General features: G+C 42.6%; 1 protein-coding gene across 1 annotated transcript in view; it reads right to left on the bottom strand.

The window, feature by feature from the left end:
* Nucleotides 1-24149, bottom strand: part of LOC134464787 (myelin regulatory factor-like protein) — a 33263-nt gene that overhangs the window by 5898 nt on the left and 3216 nt on the right. The window contains exons 3-22 of the mRNA XM_063218132.1: nucleotides 19780-19855; nucleotides 17812-17873; nucleotides 16816-17449; nucleotides 15882-15985; nucleotides 14380-14524; nucleotides 13623-13818; nucleotides 12737-12813; nucleotides 11945-12055; nucleotides 11525-11615; nucleotides 9331-9531; nucleotides 8969-9077; nucleotides 8334-8443; nucleotides 7814-8007; nucleotides 6357-6423; nucleotides 5161-5249; nucleotides 4299-4358; nucleotides 2640-2680; nucleotides 2000-2176; nucleotides 832-876; nucleotides 274-358 (exon numbers count right to left, since the gene is read on the bottom strand). Of these exons, the coding sequence (XP_063074202.1) occupies nucleotides 274-358; nucleotides 832-876; nucleotides 2000-2176; nucleotides 2640-2680; nucleotides 4299-4358; nucleotides 5161-5249; nucleotides 6357-6423; nucleotides 7814-8007; nucleotides 8334-8443; nucleotides 8969-9077; nucleotides 9331-9531; nucleotides 11525-11615; nucleotides 11945-12055; nucleotides 12737-12813; nucleotides 13623-13818; nucleotides 14380-14524; nucleotides 15882-15985; nucleotides 16816-17449; nucleotides 17812-17873; nucleotides 19780-19855 (2674 nt within the window). The remainder of the gene's footprint in view (nucleotides 1-273; nucleotides 359-831; nucleotides 877-1999; nucleotides 2177-2639; nucleotides 2681-4298; nucleotides 4359-5160; nucleotides 5250-6356; nucleotides 6424-7813; nucleotides 8008-8333; nucleotides 8444-8968; nucleotides 9078-9330; nucleotides 9532-11524; nucleotides 11616-11944; nucleotides 12056-12736; nucleotides 12814-13622; nucleotides 13819-14379; nucleotides 14525-15881; nucleotides 15986-16815; nucleotides 17450-17811; nucleotides 17874-19779; nucleotides 19856-24149) is intronic.

The following is a 24149-nucleotide window of genomic DNA, read 5'->3' as shown; positions in this document are numbered from 1 at the left end:
CACTAATTGTGTAATTGCGCTGTCACTCTCTCCTCTTTCCGCTCGTGTCGCAACATTGTTGCAAAGGCCAATGGAGTTAGAACGTTGTTCACGCGCCTCTAAGCACTTGCAACAATGTTTAAATGATGGGAAGAGGCTCGGAATGACAATCAAATACTGTCGGAATGGCGGTGTGTGTCGGAATGGCGATTGCCCACCGTCTGCAGGTATCAGTGGAGGTTGGTGAGTGAGTGAGTGAGTGAATAACTGTGTATGGATTGAAGCAGTACTCACCTACACCAGCCTTGCAAACAGTATCGCTGGTCAATCTCCTGCTCACTTGGCATTACCATGATGAACTGCAGAGTTGGGTCCGGCTCTGAGGAAGACAAGAGAGGAGATGGAGAGGAAGGCAGGGAGAGAGAGAGAGGGCGCGGGGGTGGGGGGGGGGGGGGGGGGGGGGGGGGGGGGGGGGGGGGGGGGAGAGAGCGTGGGGGAGAGAAAGAAAGAGAGGGAGAGAGAGAGGGGGCAGGGGGGAGAGGGAGAGGGAGAGAGATAGAGAGAGGGGGGATCAAGATTGTAAAAAAAATGCACATACAGTACAGCACTCTCCACTCTCCAAGTGAAGTCCGCTCAACTCACTTGGATATGCACACACACACACACACACACACACACACACACACACACACACACACACACACACACACACACACACACACACACACACACACACACACACACACACACACACACACACACACACACACACACACACACACACACACACAAAGACAATGAGAGAGAGAGAAAGAGGGAGAGAGAAAGAGGGAGATAGAAAGGCTAACTCACCTTGTGTGGTTTGATTTTGAGTTGTCATTGGAGTTTCACTCGCAACTGCGGAAGAAAAAAATAAATCAGCATGATTTTTGAAAGCAAAATAACATTGAACACCAAACTTTCTCAAAAAAGTCTTTTTGAGATATTACATTACGCCATACATCTTTCCTACTGCTACTAAATCCAAATCGATGAGATTCCAATCCCAAGAACAACTATCTAACAATAAAGCCACGAAGGTCAAATCTTTAGTTTCTTGGTGTTGGAATAACGGTTCATAGATTCAAATCCTATACAATTTACATCTGAAGTTCCCTTGAGCAAGGCACCAAGTCCAATTTTGCTCCAGGCACTCCCAATACCCTGCATCTAAATAACTGCAAGTCACTTTGGGTAAAGACATCAGAAAAGTGTAATGCAATCATTACTTTACACTTTTCTGATGTCTTTACCCACAGCGACTTGCAATGTAATGTCATGGTGTAAATGCATCAGTTGCTACAATTGCTATTACCAGAGATGGTCTAAATGAAATTAGAATGAAAGAATCTTTGCTATTACTAGAGTAGACAAACATACCTTCCGATATCACAGTTTTTCAAAACCTTTTTTTAAAAGTATGTTTTGGGGTCTTTTTGGGCTTTTATTATGACAGGACAGTTTGAGAGGAGACAGGAAATGACCAGGAGAGAGATATGGAGTGCATTACAATATGCAACCTTGCCTACTCCACTTGTGCTTGTCTCCTCGTACCAGGAAGTAATATGTCATGATGACATCACTGACCACAGCATTATATTTAAATATCTTGTAAAGCCTTCTTCTCATTTGCAGTTGGGATGGTGAATGAAAAACAGTCCCTCAAAAGTTGTTGTGGTTAGCCTGACAGCTGGGAAACTTTATCGGTTTCTCTACGGAGGAGGGGCCAGGAGGTGGGTCGAGGAGACAAGCACAAGTGGAGGAGGCAAGGTCGCATATTGTAACGCACTCATGGGGTAGGGCTGGGAAATGACCCTGTCCAGACTCGAACCGGGGTCCCCATGGGCATGCAAGCCCAAATGTGGGGGGGTTTGCATGCTGCGCCCGGGTTTTCATCATCTAATGTCTGTAAATACAGAATAGTGATGGATATGACCCTGTGGAAGAAGGAGAAAGAAAAAGAAAAGTCTGAGTTTGTCACCTGTTGTTGGTGGTGTGGTGCTGTTCCGGGGCGGTGCAGTGGTGATGAATTTGGCAGGACTGGTAGACCTGTCCCGGTCCTGCTCCTGTTTCCCTGGGTCAGGCGGGCAGCAGTAGACCTGGTCACAGTCTAACAGGAAGCTACACACATCTACTTCCGGGGGTCCCGCAGTGGGCCCTGTTTAGGGGATAGGGTATAACCTTGTTTTAATAGGGAGAGGGCACCTTTTCCCAAAAAGGGCTTAGGCTAAAATGGGTTAAAAATGTGATGTCTTTGAAGCCTGGAGGAGTATTTAAGTCAGACACATCAGAGTTTTTTTTTTATTGCTGAAGATTTCGGGAATATCATTTTTTTGTCACTTTAGAATGTGGCACAGGAGAATCTCACCAACAACATTGTTAATACTCAGTGGGTGGTTTAGGAACTACGTACTGTATATATCCACGCTGTGTAAATGCATGGCTATGCCTTATTAGCAAAGAAGGAAAGTGACGTTCACCCTTTTGCAAGTAAATAAATCATTGAAGCAAGTTTTAAGGTTGAAAAAAAATACTGTCCTGTAATGGCCTCCAAAGCATAGCGTAATACAAAGTAATAAAGTGTGTAACAGCATGTGACATTTGGTTACTTATTGGCCTACCTGAACTTGGTACAGGTTCAAGTGGTTCCAGTGGACCGCCACTGTCAACGCAAATGAAAAGACAAGAAGGTCAAGAGCAATTTAGCACATGTTGCATACACCTACTGCATTGAAGATGAACTGACATTGGCCCCATGTATCCGAACACTGTGTATTTGTATCTTTTCCCTCATTATCCCCAGTCTTAACTTTTATCCATCTAATTATAATCAATACATGCACTACTTGTGCTACAGTGTAGACACTGCATACTGTACCAACTCTACCCTAATGTCACGACGACAGTTATATTACATTAACCTACATTACATTTACAGTAACAGATGCTTTTATCCAAAGTGACTTACAGACAGTGACATACAGCTCCAGGCCTTTTTATTAGAATACCATGAAAAAGTTGATTTATTTCCATAATTCCATCAATAATGTTAAACTGTCATGGATTGTGGATTCATGGCCCAGTTTTTTAACTATTCCAATCATTATTTTTTTTCTTTTTATATACGTTGGCCTTCCAGCTCAAAAAACCCATGAATTGGGGAATTCGCATTATTAGAATATTGTTATAAAATCACATTTTTCTTCATCAAAATTCGGGTCACATTATATCAGTTGAAATTTGGTACTTTCTACATGACATGCAATGGTCAATACTTGGTTAGGACATTCTCTGTCTTCATAATGGCCATGATGCGTTTAACATTGAAGTCAATGGAAAAACAGTGCATGGCAGTTATGGAAGCCCAGATATCCTTGATGCTTTGCTGTCAGCTGTTCTTGTTTGTTGACCTGGTACCCCACACTTCACTCTTCAATATACCCTGTAGATTTCCATGCCACGTTTTGGCGCTAACTCACCAGTTTAATTCAAAATAACCAGAAATGAATCCCCATTGAAAATGAATGGGGTTTAATTTCTGTTGAGTTAGAATTAAACTGGTGAGTTAACACCAAAACGTGGCATGGAAATCTTCGGGTATATTGAAGAGGGAAGTGTGGGACACCAGATCAGCTATACAAAAACAGCTGACGGCAAAGCATCAAGGATATCTGGCCTTCCATTACTCCCATGCACTGTTTCTGCCATTGACTTCAATGTTAAACGCATCATGGCCGTTATTATTAATAATATTAAGACAGAGAGAGTCCTAACCAAGTATTGAACATTGCATGTTGTGTAGAAAGTACCAAAGTTCAACTGATTTGATGTGCACTGATGTGAAACAAATTTTGATGAAGAAAATTGTGATTTTATTACAATATTCTAATGATGTGAATTCCCCAATTCATGGTTTTTTTGAGCTGGAAGACCAAAATGTGTAAAAATAAACAATTTAATGATTGGAATAGTTAAAAAAAACTGGGCCATGAATCTACAATCCATGACAGTTTAACATTATTGATGGAATTATGGAAATAAATCAACTTTTTCATGGTATTCTAATAAAAAGGCCTGGAGCTGTAATTCATCATAGCATACAGCACTTGGAAATACAAAAGTGCACAGGACATTCACAGACGAATAAGTGCATAAGCCAAGAACCTTTTTTTTGTATGTTGGTTTGTTTGTTTTAAGTGCATTAGAGAAGGGTTCAGCACATAGTTCAGCAAAGTAAATGCATCAATTGCTACAAATGCTATTAATTAATTTCAACATACCCAAGATCACAGTTTTCATCATCTAATGTCAGCAAATACATGGTAGTAATGGATATGACCCTGTGTAGAAAAAAACAATGGAACATTAATGATGAGGAGCAAAGACAGTCGATGGGTTTCTATTGGCGTTATTTTGTGATTCTAGGAATGGTGTGCACACAGCTAACTTTGCAGCTTTGATTTCAACACTTTGACTCTAAATGAGTCAAATCAAGTCAAGTCAAGTCGGCTTTATTGTCAATTTCTTTACATGCACTCATACAAAGAATTTGAAATTATGTTTCTTACTTCCCCTGCAGACATAGACATAGACGTTAGGTGTGGACATATACATTTAGACATAAACAATTATACATAGACAGTAAGCATACATTCCACATAGAGTCAAATGAGAGTCAAAAGAAAGAGAGTCAAAGATTAACACCAACTCTGTGTGTAACACAGCAAGCAACATTTTGTCATCCTTGTCGCCTTATCCCTCCACCTCTACAGTGGGACCCGAGTGAGAATCTGGATTTCAGTGTGAATACAGTAAAATATATAAAAGGGTGAGATGCTGCTATTCAGTCTAGCCATAGAATATAAATATGATAGTCATGAAAGGGATTTTCCATCACAAGCGCAAGACACACATATACGGTCGGGCATGCACACACACACATAAACATACACACAAACATACACACACACACGAGCGTGCACGCGCGCACACACACACACACCCTGCCATGCCTGCTTGGGGAAATCGCACTGCAGCCTATTACTGTTGTCACACACGCACACACCCACCCACTCTGGATTAACGCCCAGCTGTGAGCGGTGCTCTCCTTAAACACATGTAATGGTTGCCATGGAAACTCACAAGAAAGCCAAGATGGCGACCACGGTGAGGATGCCGGCCTGAAATGCTCGGTGGCGACAGCAGTCTCTGTACTTCTCACCAATGTACGTCTGAAATGGAGAAGGGGAAGAAGAGAGACATCTGGTGAGCTACTGTTGAATGATTTGTAACTAGACATTAGCCCCTTAATGCCACTATCCCAGGTTATGTTAAAACCTTAAAGGGCCGTAGACACACGTCGCTGCTAGTTACTCGCTCAGCGAATGAACTCAATAGAATGTCAATGTGTTCCAGCGAGACTAGCATGCGAGTAGGCGAGTACTGTACAAGCGATGCGATGTAGGCGGATCCCGAGTTGAAAATATTTTAACTTCGAGCGAGGCGAGTAAGAGAAGGAATCCGTTAATGCCAAAGTTCTGAAGGATGTCAAATTCCCTCTTATGTTGGATGTGAGAAGATGGTGCCAATCAGGTCCAAATTCAAGGAGGTGGATGGTGAAACAGCCGAAAAAGGTGGAAAAACCGACTAGTTCAACACCCAAAGGTAACAGCCAAAAGGGTAACATTTGTAAATGGGCAAGATGAATTATGGAAATAAAGTACTGAAAATATTACACAGTGCACCTTTAACACTGGCATTGAGGGATTGGTCTAGCCTCTCGCACAGATGGGCCCGCCGGCGGGCCTGTTCACCAATTGCTGAGGTGAAAGCAACTGAAGAAAAGTGAAAATGGGATAGTGGCTGAGTGAAAATGAGTGAGAAGGAGACAAAATATATGTGCAAACATTAACATGTGTGTGTGTGTGTGTGTGTGTGTGTGTGTGTGTGTGTGTGTGTGTGTGTGTGTGTGTGTGTGTGTGTGTGTGTGTGTGTGTGTGTGTGTGTGTGTGTGTGTGTGTGTGAGTGTGTGTGTGTGTGTGTGTGTGTGTGTGTGTGTGTGTGTGTGTGTGTGTGTGTGTGAGAGAGAGAGAGAGAGAGAGAGAGAGAGAGAGAGAGAGAGAGAGAGAGAGAGAGAGAGTGTGTGCAAGTGCATTCTGTGTGCCTGTGTGTGTGTGTGTGTGTGTGTGTGTGTGTGTGTGTGTGTGTGTGTGTGTGTGTGTGTGTGTGTGTGTGTGTGTGTGTGTGTGTGTGTGTGTGTGTGTGTGTGTGTGTGTGTGTGTGTGTGTGTGTGTGTGTGTGTGTGAGTGTGCGTGTGTGTGCGTGTGACGCAGGCTTACCGTGACTGACGCAAATGGCGAGGGCTTTCGTGGTGGGGGTGGAACAGTGTGGAGTTTGTTCACTTTCCTGGAGAAGGAAACACAGAGAGAGTGAATGAATCAGGATATTGTGTACAAACAACTTCTGTTGACAACTTCTTTGTGCCCCATGGTAGCCCCTTAGTGCAGATGACTCCGTCGACATTAGGTCTAATGTAACAGATTAGGGTTTGTAATAGTAATTTAATAATAATAATAAATACATATGTAAAATAATAATGTAATAACCAAACTCCCGTTTCTCATATTTAATATGACGTTTCGGGTAGAAAACCCTTCATCAGACTTTTTTTTGCTATTATTTGCTAGTCCAGCACCCATTGTTTCTTTTTACAGATTAGGACTTGGTCAATAAAATAGGTAACAACAGCCATATACAGTAATCGGGACTCTGCAGAAACTGTTGAACAGTTGAACTGTTGAACAGCTGAATGAGTACACAGATATGGATATACATGAGATGCAAAGACGTCCCGATATTAGCCATGTGTTTGGAAGTAAAAGCACTCAAACAGTAAGGGGCCCTGCTGGCAATAGTACTGGCTCCATGTTAATGTGTACACACTACACAGTTATGGATAGAGATGAAATAAACTGATTACAATTTTGTTCCCATGTTAGTATTCACACAGAGAGAGAGAGAGAGAGAGAGAGAGAGAGAGAGAGAGAGAGAGAGAGAGAGAGAGAGAGAGAGAGAGAGAGAGAGAGAGAGAGAGAGAGAGAGAGAACTTGCACCATGTGTGTGAGAATAAAAAAGCAAAGACACTTTTATGCAGACGCACGCACACACTATCCTTGAGCTGAGTTATGGATTGAACCCCTGAGAACACATTGACCTCCTCGGCCATAAAAATAATGTTACACAACAAGATTGCAGACTGCAGATCTCAATTATGCTGTCAAGGAGACCACAGGTTATCTTCACAGTCAAGGAAAAATACTAAGTGGTTGTATTCAAAGGTTTTCCAACATTATCTACATTTTTCACAGAGCCTACATAGTGCCTATGTTGGCCGACCGGGCAATTGACTGTCAGCGGGTGATGGGGCAACACCCAGGAGGGAGCAACACATTGCGAAACCCCACAACATTGCAAATTAACGCAAGCAGCATGTTATTTGGAAGCTTTAAAAACAGCAGTGCAATATTAACATATATTATTAATATTAAGTTTTGATCAGCAGCTTTGGGGATTTTTACACCAATTTTTTTCATCAGGTGTGTGTGTGTGTGGGGGGGGGGGGCATAGGGAGTATCTAGAGATATTATTAGCAGTAACCACGATATCCAACCTATTGTAATACCATCTATCTTTGAAGGCATTTTTCTCGGTTTCAACGTTGGTGTAGTTACCACACTTTGCCTTTGTAGGGCAGAACAACCGGTAGTACATATCACACCCTCCCCCGATGACCTACCCTTTAGTGGGGATGGGTGTGGAGGTTGTAGTTTTCACGATGACTGGTCGAGAGGCAGCGCTGATCGTCGAGGGCGGAGTCGTCTTGGACAGCCGGGTATTCAACACCTCTAGTTCCTGAATACGCGTCTCCAGGTTGTCTGTCAGCTTACAAAGCTGCTTCACAGCTCCTACGTTCTCCATGAAGATCTGCTCCTGAGAGGGACAGGAGCACATGGATAAAAAAAAAATGAGAGGAATTCTCACAAAATGCAGAACGTGACAGATTTGATGAAACGTATACTTTGGGGTCTGAATGCAAATACCAGTAGTGTCCTCAAATGCTCATCAGTTTGTACTTTTTACAACTACAAGTATAAATAACGCGGGGAAGGCCTACATTTCTATGAAACCATTTTTCATTCATTTGTTTACTAATGATGACTGATAATTTACAATAATATGAACCGGGATCATCAGGTAATAGCTCCAGCAATTCTAGAAAATGGCCCGATAGATCATGTCACGTAATGTGCATTTACTTTGTCCACCATGAGGAAGTTGGGGATCTTCTCTCCATCCGTGCAGGTGACGTCTCCCACCTGCTTGACAGCGTTCGGCAGCACCACCTTCACCTCCTGCGCAATCACACCTGCAAATGCAACACAGAATCCTCAATCACACCTGCAACACAAAATCCTCAATCACACCTGCAACACAGAATCCTCAATCACACCTGTAAATGCAACACAGAATCCTCAATCACACCTGTAAAATGCAATACATAATCCTTCATTTTAGGGAATGCTGTATCACAACCATCATTGTACTGCAGTATGTATGATGCCACACTACTGTAGGTATGCACTTTAAGTACACACTTTATGCGTCTTTATGATGGCACTTTATAGCTGTTTGGTTTTCTTTTCTCTTTTTTTCTTTTGTGGTGTCATGTGTTCTGCGGCAGTTATGTGTATGCCAAAGACAAATTTCCCTCTGGATGAATGAAAAAGAATCTTGAATGTTGAATCTTCAACCATTACCCAACACCATATGCTTTCTGTCAGTCTTGACTGCCCAAACAAAACTTTTTTTCTCGCACAAAAGTGAGTATTTATTTGCGTTATTTGTGCACAGACGTTCAGTGTTCAATTTAGCTGCCTACTAGCTAGGCTACCTGTTTCATGAACGTGCTCGATCCCCATCTTTTCGGCAAATTCGGGTTTGTAGTCGAACTCCACAATCCTCATCTGTGCTATCCTCCTCAGCTGCTCTGTGGAGTCCACCTGGGAGGGAGATTACACACAAAGGTAATATTATTAGTTATTGTCACATAGTAGATTATACCATTTGTCCTCATTCATTCATTCATTCGTTCATTCATTCATTCATTCATTCATTCATTCATTCATTCATTCATTCATTCATTCATTCATTCATTCATTCATTCATTCATTCATTCATTCATTCATCCATCCATCCATCCATCCATCCATTTATTCATTTATTCATTCATTCATTCATCTCCTGTCCTCCTACCTCCTGAATGTTCTGCTTGGCGCGCTTGTCTGAGGGGTGCATGACAGAGCCCATGATCTTGGCATTTCCACAGACCACCAGCGCCTCGTCGGGGGTCTCTGTGTTGATGCCCACTCTGCCCTGGCACACCACCGAGTCGGGCACCTGCCCCCGCTGCCAGTGCACCTCGCTGTCGTTCTCAAACTGGCCCGGGTTCGAGGCCTGGAGGGTGGCCGAAAGAAAGACAGACAGAAGGTAGGCATAGGAAGTATGTTAGGACATGGGGAAATTGGGATGCACACACACACACACACACACCCACACACACACACACACACACACACACACACACACACACACACACACACACGCACGCACGCACGCACGCACCACGCACCACGCACACATACACACCACGCGCACACACACACACACACACACACACACACACACACACACACACAGACACACACACACACACACACACACACACACACACACACACACACACACACACTCACACACACACACACACACACACACACACACACACACACACACACACACACACACACAAACACACATGCACACACACACCATACTGCCAGTGCACCTTGCTGCCCTTTTCAAACTGAGAGAGAGGAGGAAGAGCAAGAGAAAGAGAGACAGAAGGTATTGGGGAATCATTTAACATACGTGACACTGGTGATACATACACATGCACATACACATGCACATACACATACACATACACATACACATACACATACACATACACACACCCCTTCTGCCACTACACATTACTGGCATTCTCAAACTGGTGGCAGAGAGAGGAAAGAGATAGGGTGTTGAGAGCCAGGTTAGGACAGATGGAGGGGGGTGGGGTACAGGAAAATCCCCCAACACACACACACACACACACACACGCACGCACGCACACACACACACACAGACACACACACACACACACACACACACACACACACACACAGACACACACACACACACACACACACACACCACACACACACACACACACACACACACACACACACACACACACACACACACACACACACACACACACACACACACACACAGGCTGGACGGATGACCAGTTTGACAACATGTTTCCTTCTGACCAAGGCCTAACCAGAGCAACCTGAGATGAACAGTTTAATAAGAGTCTACTGAATCATTAAAGCATGTTAATGTATTTTAAAGTACCTCATTTTTAATGTAATATTACATGCTTATTAAAATATGAGCAGTGAACACTAGCATGTGGGGTTCTCTTTAATTCAACAAACCTTTTTGGTCATAAAAGCTATAAATGTTTTATATAATAGTTTCCCCCCCACAAATGCCTACTTAAGTAATTCTACCTTGACAATTTGTAGATTACACCCCTGAAGGTCTGAACTGAATCATTGATGAGATTCATAGGACTATCCCTTCTTGCTTGCTATATAGAAGTAAATCAACTGCATATTTGAGTAGTTCAGTAGTTATTTTTCATACAGTATGTAATCTGTATAACTCAATACAAATGGAATGGAAAAGAGGGAGGCAATAGTTTGTATCATGGAGTTTGTTGCCTCCAGCTCTGTAGTGTTTCTTTGAGTTTGGTGAACTCGCCAGCTATCCGTCAATCTTATGACTTCATAGTAGGAGAGCAGAGACATACTTTATTAATCCAAAGGTAAATTAAATATATTGTATTAAGGACTTGGTAACACTTTATTTGAAGGTGTCATAAGGCTGTCATAACATAAGGGTGTCGTAAGGGTAACCAGCCTTAGAATGACAGGCAGACAGAGTTGTCATACAGTTGTTTTAGGAATGCCAACTTGACATTTATTTGGCTGTCATGACATTACAAAAACTGAATGACTGAATGACACATATACACAACCGTCATAAACATGAATAAATGTGTCATTAATGTCCTGACATGTCATGCCATTCTTATGGAGACCCACTTCAAATAAAATGTTTCTGCCCTTTGTGCAGAGCCTATGTTATAAGCTTACTGTCACCAAAATTGTAATAACCCAGTCTTTATCTGTTACTTAAGGCTCTTGGTAACGTCATAGCAATGTTGTTATGATGTAGTTGAGTCTTTTCAGCAATGAGTGAATGGCTCAAGTGAAGTCCAACGCCGGCGGGCACATCTGTGTGAAGAGGCTACAGACTTATAGAATGATATACTCACCCTGACTATGATCCTCTCCGATACATGAGCCACCACCAGATGGCTTTTTCCCCTCACAGATGCATATAGGCCAACCACCATCAGGAAATACCTGCCACACACACACACACACACACACGCACACACACACCATTCACAAGTTAGTATATGCTATAACACTACAATAAAATGAAATGTGATTGTACTGTATCATAACTTATTTTGTTTATGTACTGTATATAGACATCACATGAAGTTTGATGAAAGTCAGTTTTTTTTATTTTTAGTTGTTCATTTGACATACAGTAATATTTTATACTATCTTCACCATTCATAGATGATGATCAGTGGAATTATCCAAATGAATCATGCCCTGAATGTTGTTTGCATAATAATAATAATAATAATAATAATATGTTATTGTGTGTAGCCGTGTCTTGCCTCTGGTCGGGGTTTGGTTTGCCCTTTTTCCTCATGTTGTTGGCTGTGGTCTCACTGAAATGCAGCCGCCCCAGTGTTACCTTGGTGATCTTATCTCCTGGTAGATTTACACTGCGGGGCAAAACAGGTGTCAGTCAAGAACACACACGCACACACGCACACACGGACACACGCACACACGCACACATGCACACATGCATGCGCACACACACACACACACACACACACACACACACACACACACACACACACACACACACACACACACACACACACACACACACACACACACACACACACACACACACACACACACACACACACACACACACACGTACGCGCACACACACACACACGTACGCGCAGGCATGAACGCACGCACGCATACACACAAAGACAGTTTTGTCTCTGAAAGGCAAGGAAATGAATCATAATGACAACTTGGATACAGCGGAAAGAATTACTGTAAAGGCAAGAGGAAACCAGGGACAGATTATGATTTCATGGGCCCCTGGGGCAGACAACAACAAAGGCACCCTCTCCATGGAATGGTGAGGTTAAAAAACGATTGGGTGTTAAAGGATAACTTCAGTCAATTTCAACATGCAGTTGTAATGCTCACACTACCCTGGACTGAATTCACCATATACATCAATAATGAAGTGGGGGTTTTTTGTAGTGCAGAGGCTTGGGCTTCAGGGCCCCCTTGGCTCTTTGGCCCTGGGCCTGGGCCTGGTAGGCCCGTGCAGTTATCCATCCTTTGAGGAAACAGAGGTATGCAGTTGGACTTACTTGACTGGCAGGAAGGGCTTCTTGCTGCGGTCCGACTGGGACTGCTCGATGGTGATGACATTATTGTGAGCCTCCATCTTTAGGTGGAGGAAACATACAAAATTATCATTATTCATCTCTGCTAGCTGTTTAGCATACACATTTCTTTTAAAGAAACATTAAGCAACTTTTGCTACCCAGTCGTACTAGAGGTGAAACACAAAAATGCCATCTGTCAAAACTCCAGACTGATGACCCCCTTTGGCAAACTTGCTTAGTGAGGTTACGGTGAACTCAGAAGTGTTTGTTGAAGCTGCTATGAATCACTGAGAGGATTTTGGAAAACTTACTATACATGCTATACATGAATACTTTTACATGCTTCTACTATCAATTTATTATTTCGAAATGGTAATGACCAATTCTTAATCTGTTACTTAAAGGGGTATGCCACTATTTTGGGGCTTAATACAGTTAAAATCGTTGGCTGGGGTTTATAAAGGTGGTAAAGTGTCTTATTTTTCATGTGAAGCGTTGTCTTGTTTTAAGACAAGTTAAAAGAGGGAGTATGTTACTAAACTAATTGCTACATGCTACACGGATCCATTGACTTTCACTAGCTTAGCGACATGCTCCCTCTTTTAAAGTGTCTTAAAACAAGACAACGGCTTACATGAAAACTAAGACACTTTACCACCTTTATAAACCCCAGCCAACGATTTTAACTGTATTAAGCCCCAAAATAGTGGCATACCCCTTTAAGCTTCTTAATCTGTTACTCTCAGAATTGTCATAGCAATGTTGTAATGCTTCGTCTTTTCAGCAAAGACCATGTGAGTTGGCTCATTGATAACTGCATGTGTACCAAAAGGCAACATTTTTCATATTTTCAACTTCACATACATACCCTCATCCCAAAGACGCTGATGTGGAAGCTGTCTATGGGCGCTGGGCCTTTGGGTGTCTTGACATACTTGGCTTCCCCCACCATCCGAACGTGAACTGTGACCTGGAAGTGGTTCTTCTTCTGGCAGACGAAGGCCTCGTCGGCGGTGGAGTAGTTGAAGCCCTTATCTGTATCCACGTGGTAGCCAGGAGCTGGGCTGGAGAGACAGAAGCACACAGGCAGTGGTATTAGGGATGCACGATGTATCGGCCAGATGTATCGGTATCGGCCGATATTTGACATTTCTCAACACATCGGCCATCGGTCCGATGGGTAAAACTGGGCCGATGTTAACGCCTATGTTTTTTAAAAAATATGTTACGGTTCTAAAAGATTGGACTGGACGGTGACTTTCATTGTTTGTCTCTATTTTTCATCTAATTTCATCACAGGGAGTTAAAAAGAGTTTTTGTAAATAAGAGGACATTCAAAAATTCTGTTTGTTTGCGTCATTGTCATCTCTAAAAAAAAAAAAAAGAAAAAAGAAAAACATCGGTATCGGTTAATATCGGTTATCGGTCAAAACCGCAATATCAATATCAGATATCGGTATCGGACGAAATTTTTGACATTGTGCATCCATAAAGTCAAGTGTAAAAAACAGATCCCATACACTGTCCATTCCATCAGCAAACTGAAATACTGCCATAACCATTAAGCCATGGCTACCCCCTTTTGTGTTTATTTGTGTTTTGTTGTGTTTGTGTGTCACACTCACAGGTAATCGTAGTTGTGGTTGTAGAGGGTGCACCACTGTTCTGGCTGGTGCTGGTCCCAGGACAGCAGCTGATAGGCCCCCTGGCCGCCTGCCGCATCGCTGTCATAGGCTGGCACCTCACAGCTGGCCCCCTCTGCCCCGCCCACTGAGGGAAACAGGAAGTGGTGAAATACTATACAGTATCATATAAACATTAGTGGCTCATTCTTTTGAAACTCAATTGTCGGTGGACCCGCGTTTGTTCTCCCGACATCCGTTGTAACTGCGTTCTATTGCAACAACTGGAGACAACACAAATATCTGAAAAAACATATGTTTAGCGAACTCGGCGTACACTGAAGAGCTCCGATTTTGAGTTTCAGAACCCTGAGTTGAGTACCCGTTCTTTTGCACTTTCCCGAGAAAGAGGTCAGGGTTTCCGACAACCGAGTTTCAAAAGAGTGCACCATGAATCTGTTTTAAAACAATTCTGCGTTCTACACATGGTCATTGATGACACAAGAGGCAACAATGAAAATCCAGCATCTGTACTAAGTGTAAACTCGACAAGTTTAGTCATGTAAACTAATTTGAATTCCGCACCAAGAAATTCCGATCTTTTTATTTGGTTCAAAATCAACATTTCATCTAAAATACTTGAGAAAAATAAAAGTAGTTGTTGTGTAATAAGGTAGCAAATTATGTAAAAGTACATAGTACTTGTGTTTATAAATATTATGGGTATTATGGTGTACTGTATACATGTTTCTGGAACGTTCTATGCATGTCAACACGTTGTGAATGGTGAGCAAATATGGTGCTCATTTTATGAGCTATTCCCAGTAAGAACTAATGCTGATATAATGCTGCTTATTTCAAATGAGCTTCATCATAATGAAATGACTCACTGCATCTGACTCAGACAGTGACATTTCATAAACACACACACACACCCGCCCGCCCGCACGCACGCCCGGCCGCCCGCCCGCCCGCGCACGCATGCACACACACACGCACACGCATGCACTATGCACACACACACACATGTACACGCACACACACACACACACACACACACACACACACACACACACACACACACACACACACACACACACACACACACACACACACACACACACACACACACACACTATCTATCTTTCTCTCTCCCTCTCTCTCTCTCTCTCTCTCTCTCTCTCTCTCTCTCTCTCTCTCTCTCTCTCTCATTAAAGCACGTTTCATTTGGTTGGTAATCCTTGTGGAACATCATATTCTTGGCAGATTAACAGTCCGTGAGACGAGAGCAAGAGGCGAGGACTAACAGGCTGTGAGACGTTAGACATTGGAGCCAGAGGCAGCGCTATAGGGGGGCAAGCAGGGCATTTGCCCCCTGGGCCCTGGATCCTTCCATATTGGTGTAAGGGGAGGCCCTATCCGTGTTTTGTCCTGGGGACTGTGTGCAATTGTTAGAGTCATAATGTAATGTAATGTAATGAGAAAAGAGAGGAGGAGGAACTCACTGTGCGGGGCCTTGGTCCAGACAGATACCCCCCACGGCCTATTGTCCGCAGCCGCCTCAAAGGACTCCGACCGCCTCCTCTTCTTGCTGTCATTCAGGGCAGACCTAGTAAAACGAAACAGGTATCGCACACCAATGAGATGCTGGCTTCTTGTGCATACAAATGTCAAAAAAAATAATGATGAATGAATGATGTCAGTTTCTTCATATGCACAGGTCACACAAAGAACTTGATATTGTGTTTCTCTTCTGTCCCACACAAAGACATGGACATGGCTTAGGACTGATATTAAACAAGACATACTGTACATTAAAGTGCAAGACAGGACCAATAAAAATGTAACAAGTGAGGGCTAATAATGAAGTGACGAAGTAATAGTTGAGTACACTGTGTGAGACTGTCAGTTGGGAGGAGAAGTCGTATTTTTGAACATGTGTTTATCCCATCACTTACTGTAACCAGGAGCAGAACAAATAATACAAAGATAGATGCAAAATATGAAGATAAATTAAATTTCCGAAGCACTTATGAATTCAAATACTTTTTTGTTATTAATACGATCTAAGCAACGTTTTGACCACTAATTGACCACTACAGAGTCATCTACAGGCTCCAGTTCATTCTGTCTGTCTGTTCCCTGAAGTGCTTTGCATTATCACTATAACATATGCCTTATTTTCATATTTCAAAATAACACATGTCACTTACCTGTTAGCAACTCTGATCCATGCACGCACGCACTGACACACACACACACACACACACACACACACACACACACACACACACACACACACACACACACACACACACACACACACACACACACACACACACACACACACACACACACACACACACACACACACACACACACACACACACACACAGTAAGACAGAAACTAGGCCAGTGCAGTGCAGCTGTTCCGCTCACCCAAGCTGATGTCCAGAAGACGAGCTGTGCTGCAAGAATGGGTAGTCTGTCTCTGGCCCTCCTTGTACCGGACTCTGAACAAGACAGGATGGCGATGCCGATGCAGAGACAGAGACAGAGGCCGATGTCAAGGCCGAGGTGGATGGTGGTGCATGCGGCCCATTAGTCCTGCTGGGGTACCCCACCTGAGGGCCCATACACTGGGGCAGCTCAATGGCCTCGTGTCCCAGTGGGGACGTCCGCGCTACAAGGGGAGGAGTCTGGGTATGGATGTAGCCGTCCGCCACAGCAGGGCTCCTGTACTGCGGGTGGTGGATGGGTGATGATTCGCGAGCAGGACTTGCGTGGTGGGGGTGCGTACTGCTACCTTGCAGGTGGGTGTTGAGGTGCGGGTGTAGGTGGTGAGGATGAGGATGAGGCTGGGCGTGGGGCTGGGGCTGGCCCTGGTTGTGTGGGTTATGATGGGGCTGGTTGTGCTGGCTGTGGTGGTGGTGGTTCTGGGGTGCTCCATAGGGGGCCTCTGGACGCTCTTTTAACCTGCAGGAGACAGCTGGAGGCCGGGCTGTGGCAGGGTGGAGGGACTCCTGGCAGAGCTGATGGCCATCTGACCATCCGTTTGTCGCTGAGTGCACATCTGACAATGAAATATTATGAAGAAGGGGTTGAAATATTTACAAGCATTGGGACGGTTCTCAGTGAGCTAGTAACCAATTGGCTGACCATTTGTTGCCGTTTGAATAGAATTGATGAAAAATGAAGAGCGGTTGGCAGCACTGTATATATTGGAATGATTCACAGTGAACCATATATACGCTTCATATTTCCACAATAACCAGGGACATATTTTTTTACCATTTCCCTGGCGCAACAGTCAAAGTGCCTTAACCATTTGAGCCACGGCTGGGGCCTCATATCACATCACCACTATTGGCAGATTAAATATGGCTTAGTATTACAGACACACTATAACATTGATTTCAATATATAGTCTCTCACCATTCATCTGAGGTGGAGAGCAGGGCTCTGATCCCGAGTCTGGCGGAGACTCTGGAAGCATGCTGAGAAAACATAGTATAAGAAAATCAACAGATAATCAAGCAGGCCTTATTATAGAAAAGACCACAGACAACTTCAAACATTATCATTTATACAACTTTATACAACATTGGTACAATTTAAATCACTTTTTATATGCAACTTTACATCTCATCAATCATACACGGATTAGTAAACAAATTAGTATACAATACTAGTAAACATCTTATCAACTATGTACAATAGAGGTTACAAATCTTAGGGTAACACTTTAGTGTAACTACCTATTCACAGCTTAATAAACACTTTATAAATAATGAACTAATTATCAACAAAATGTTTACAAATGTTTATAAATGGGCAAGAAATACTATGTTAACACAGCAGACACAGCGCAGTCACATCGGTCCTGGAAGTTTCTCCTCCAAAGACCAGAAGGCATGAAACCACATAAAACTCACACAGTAGAAGTTGATTCCCACTCCACTGTGCAGTCGTAGTTTGGTTATTAGTAATTCATAAACATTTGTAAATGCTTTGTTGAATGTTAATTATTATTAAATGTTTATTAAGTGCTTATAAGCTGTGAATAGGTAGCTATTCTAAAGTGTTCCCGATCTTGGATACCTGCCTCGTAAGAACATCTGTCTACTATCCATGGCGGAGTGATGGCTAGGTGTAAGGAGTCTCCGGAGAGGACGTCAGTCTAGACATCATGCTGCTTACCAATGCGTAGAATTCCCGTAGAACGTGTCTCGCCCAGTCAGATATCACAAAATATATTGACCGGATCTAACTATTGCATAATATTCACTGTATCTCTCAAACTTCCCTGCTTCACATAGAAACATCTGGGTCACACCTGGGTCATACCTGGGTCATTCCAGGTGCAATAAATGTAAAATCTCTTGGCAGGTCATTTTGCAATTGCCATTAGGTCTTGCTCAAGAAGCATTGTGACCCTTCCTGTTGTCAGATAAGAGATGTAATTATTTGATATATTTATCTATCATTAAGTTCAACTGTGGCACAGGTTGCTCTGAGAACAAAGTCAACATGCCATGGGTTCAGGGCTAAAACAAATATTAAAGTATTTCATGTTTCATCAAAATATTATGATCAAATACAATATGCCATTTTCCAAAAGCATTTGGCAACATTGTCCTAGCAGCCTGTGCTTTACATATTATGTAATTAAGACACTAAATGAGAATTTAAATGTACATTTATGCATGCGGTATATGCAAACCTGTGCATAAATAGATTTGGGACAGATTAGGGACAGATTTTGACTTCATGGGCCCCTGGGCCAGTCGACAAGAAATGGCCCGCTCCATGGGTGTTGCTAATTCAGGGAGTCAGGGTCAAAGGCCAGATGTAAGAGAAACTATGTTGTTTTGGGTTCCGGGGTATGTCCCGCGAGAAAATGTGAAAATAGAATTGTTAAAAGTGTGATTTTTAACGCAATATGAAAAAGGAAACTTGGGCTTCAGGGCCCCCATGACTCTTGGGCCCCCGTGGCCTAGACCTGGTAGGCCTGCGCAGTAATACATCTTTGGAGGATGGTGCTTAGAATCACATAAACAAGTCAGTATATCGTGTGGATTTTGTTATGGTAGTTTAATTGCTGTATTTGGCAGCACGCATTGCAAGCGGATATTCATAATATAGGCCTAGCATCTTGAAAATCAATAACACAAGGTAAATGTTGGTTATGAAACTGATTATAAAAAAGATTCATAGAGCACATTGCCTTATTTTATAGGCTATAACTATATACACTGCTTTCTGAACTAGCTTTTTCAGGAGCTACTGTAGCTTTTTGAGCACCTTTTCAGTGCACGTGTGGAAAGGGATCTTACATTATAATTGCACATTGACAACTTACAAGTAGCTGTAATATGTTAGGATTGGACATTGTCAACTTACAAGTTGCTGGGCTCCATGTCGATGCCAAGATACTGCTCCAGCATGCTGGTATCCACCACGTCAATGACATCCTGCCCTGTATATGTCACACACACGCGCGCACGCACACACACACACACACACACACACACACACACACACACACACACACACACACACACACACACACACACACACACACACACACACACACACACTCATCATCATCATCATCATCATCATCATCATCATCATCATCATCATCATCATCATCATCATCATCATCATCATCATCATCATTCAACACCATGTATTATATCAGCTGTCACAGTAGTTGGCAGGCCCACATCAGTTTTACCAATAAGCAGAGTAAGCAATTGCCTAGGGCCCCACCAAAAAAATGCTCTCTGGAAGGAGCCCCACCACTCAGCCCTGCCATGACAAATACCAGCAAAAAAATAGGTCCCCATTTGGAAAAAAGGGCCTCATCTCTAAATTTCTCTATAGGGCCCTGAAATGGGTTGAGCTGCTGCTGGCTGCAAGGTCAATGTCGTTCCACTTGTTTAGAGGTAGAGTATGTAAATTAATCAAATTTTGCTGCCAACGATGTCTATGAATGGCAATTCAAGATGATCGACATGGAGAAGAGCCACTTATCCATGTATGAAGAGTGTAAATTTTGAAAACCTTCAAAGACCACATGCAATGATAGATGTATTATAGATGAGTTCTGAAATCTGACTCAAACAGGACACGCATCGCAAAAGTGCTGTTTCTAACAACTACATCCTACAGCCTACATCCTCCATGATCTCATTTCAAGCTGTCATCTCATTGCAGAAGCTAGATTGGCATTATTATTAATATTAAACTAGACCTGCAGCTATCTGTACTAATGGTTCACGCCTGGGTGTTCAGATCGGTTAGATCAGCACCAGTGCTGCTGATACTGCTTAGCACCAGGGGGAGGTCTATGAAATGATAATGTTGGGATTAATATTAGATCAAAGTATTAGTGACCATTTCACATAACCTACTGTAGCCCCTGCTGCTCAGAGGCAGGGTCCTCAATTTCACTGCAGGCATTGTTAAAACTACTGTGCTTAAAAGTTAACTCAAACTCAACATTTTTAAGTATCACTTTGATAAGTAAATATATGACAATTTGACTTTCCATGCCAGGCAATAGGCCTACTGATAATGTTTTCGATGGTGGCTACCTGCAATAGTAAAAAGTGACCTTTTTCAGACGTCTAAATGAGAAGCGCACACAGCACACACATCCTCATTAACAAATAGACATACAGCCTGCTGTTTTCATACAGCATCATTATTAAGAAGGCTGGAGTAGTTGCTTATACATAGCTCCATTCCCTGAATGTCCAGCATTTGAACATATTTAGTAATCACCTTTGGTGTGTGGATAATCTTTTGTTTGAATACTTAAGCATGGTTGATCCTCCAATTAATTAATTATCAATAAGGATGCTTTTGCAGTGTTTTACAGGCCTATAGGTGACCAGTTAACCAAGGAGGAAACTGTTACTGTTGCACCTACAGTATGCCACATAAGTGAGTACACCCCTCACATTTTTTTTGCGGATTTGTGAGTATATCTTTCCATAGGAGAGCATTAAAGAAATTTCACTTTGACACAATGATTAGTGACCTTTTAGCAACTACCATGCCCCACTACCATGCTTGAATATTGAGAAGATAACATTTTATGTAAAACTCACTTGTTTACCACCACACATGCTTGACACCTAAAGCAAATTTGTTTATCTTGGTCTCAAGAGAGATGAACAGACCAAGGATATGGATCACTGGAACCATGTAAACCAATTTGCTTTAGATGGTGTCAAGCATGTGTAGTGGTAAGCAGGTGAGTTTTACAAAACTGCAAGCATGGTAGTGGGACTGACACGGTTTGGGGATGCATGAATGCTGTCAACATTGATAATCTGAATTACACCTAAAAGAAACATGCATGTCAACATGCACTGTGACTACTGAAGCAGATCCTCATACTCTCCATAGGATTGCATTCAAATCTCACACCAATCTATTTCAGCCAGGTGCAGACTCAAAATGTAAAGAAAGGTTGAAACGCACACCGATGACCTCCCTTTTAATCCCTTTTCATTTTGAGACGATTCGAGCCAACACGGCCCCTTCTGTACCGGATTTTAATCTGTGGGGGTGCTCACTTTTGTGGGCAATGTTCAAACATTAATGGATGTATTTTGATTTGTTCTGAGTGAACAAGAAGTTCAAGTGGTTATATATGTTGTTAAAAGGTCACTATTGATTGTGTCAAAGTGAAATTTCTTAAATGCTTTCCTATGAAAAGATATACTCACAAATCTGCAAAAATGTGAGGGGTGTACTCACGTGACATACTGGAATTACTTCAGCCAGCTTTCACATTACACATTACAAAGCTTTAAGAATAAAGTAAATTACAGTAAAGACAATGTATAACTTGTGGCATGGCCTGATGTGAATTACTGTGTGCTATTAAAGCGACATGAGCTAACAGCCCTTTGTGAAAGTATTTTTTACAACCCTTTCAGATACTGGGCTAAGTGTAACAGCAATTGATCAGCCATACACCTAGTTCCTGCTCATAAAACATTTTAAAGTAAAAAGTTTGGCTATATTTTTTAACTAAAGTATGCCAAACTATTTTTACTCTCAGTTTAATCTCTGTGCAAGTACAATAATTATAATAAAATATTCGTTATTTGCTCCATTGGAGTCCTGTGGCCTTGATCTAATTGCCTTGTAGGTTGATTATGGCTGAATGGCCTTGACCTGGCAGTGGACAGGGTGGTGCGACCCAGTGCACAGGTTACTGTCGGTTACTCCTTTCGAATTCTAGAAAACACTAGAAACAAGTCACTGCATGTCCAAAGCTGCAGCGAGGCGAGAAGAATGCACAGTTTGCCACCTAGACATGGACATGGTCACGACTTCACCTTATCATGTCAACATGACAGAGATCATCAAAAAAGGCTGACTTGTTCAATGGGTCCAAGGTTCTGGTCAGGGTTCATCCAAAGTATGGCGGATAAAAATTGTCAATCTAAGGTGCTGTGTAGTGAATGATACAATGACAATGCCTAGAGCCAAAACCCTGCCCTTATGTGCCAACAACAAATAATACAATCTTTAATCACAATATTCCACTCCTACATCTTGTTTTTCCACACCATTCAAGTTTTTCCCACACCATTCATGCACGGTTGTATCAAAAAGTAGGGAGAAGTAGTAGAATTGGTATATCCGTATTTCATGTATGGTTTACTTCTCACAAACTGAAACAAATTTCCAATTCATAAAGAATGCTTAGAAATTGTAGGTGGTGGTACATTTTCATGAAAAGATATCCCTGAATGAGCAGCAATTTTAGAAATGAAATACAAAAGAATGACATACTCTTCCTTTAACTAGCCTCTAAAAAGGACATTTAGAGCAGCTAAGGCTGTGCATTATAAGGGCCTCCGAACATCGGCTACGACAAAGTGCAGATCATTGCTCTGCCAAAGTTTGATTCCATTGTTTTCATTACAACCCCGCATGGGTTCCACTAGATGGGGGAAAGGTGTTACAGATTCTAAGGGCCCAAGCACTGACAGGGGCCCTTGAAGGTGCTCAAAATTCAAATATTACATGAGGCCCAACATTTCTGGCAGCACCCCTGCAACCCCGCACACCGATGCCGATGTGCGCAGTCATCCCTGGATATCGGCTGGCAATTAGGGACTATTTTGCCAGAGCCACCCATTGATTATCCATGCTCTGTTGTTGCGGGGATAATCAAAATTATTGGAAGCAAATTTGCTCCGCAGTGCTATTGGAGCCGATTTGCAGAGGCCCTTAAGTTGTGCATTTTAGAATTTTCACTAGAAAAAAATGAGGCCCTCCTCCATTCCGACAGCACTGCAGAGCACTCTCGCTTTCGACACAATTTCCGAGCCCCGCTGACAATTTCATTCCAACAGAGCATGGATAGTCAATGGGTGGCTCCGAAAAAATTAGAATTCGTCTCTAATCGCTTGCCGAAAGATGTCCGTGGACATCGGCGCCAGTGTGCGGGGTTCTATTAAAAACAATGCAATAGAACTTCTGCGGAGCAGTTGGAGCTTGTGTGCAGAGAACCTTACACATCTTTGACAAAAATTGTAGCGCATTTTTCCAGCACAGCACAGCAGAGCACTTTCGCTTCCGACACAATTCCGACCCCAGCACACAATTTCACCACAGCAGAGAATGGATAGTCAATGGGCAGCTCTGACAAAATAGAACTCGTCTCTACATCGGCGCCACTCCAGTGTGCGGGGTTCTATTGAAAACAGTGGGATCAAACTTTTGCAGAGCAATGCTCT

Source organism: Engraulis encrasicolus, chromosome 15 (assembly GCF_034702125.1).
Source record: "Engraulis encrasicolus isolate BLACKSEA-1 chromosome 15, IST_EnEncr_1.0, whole genome shotgun sequence".
NCBI classification, from domain to species: Eukaryota; Metazoa; Chordata; class Actinopteri; order Clupeiformes; family Engraulidae; genus Engraulis; species Engraulis encrasicolus.
Note: the sequence above shows the minus strand (reverse complement) of the source record. Positions and strands in the feature narration are given on the sequence as shown.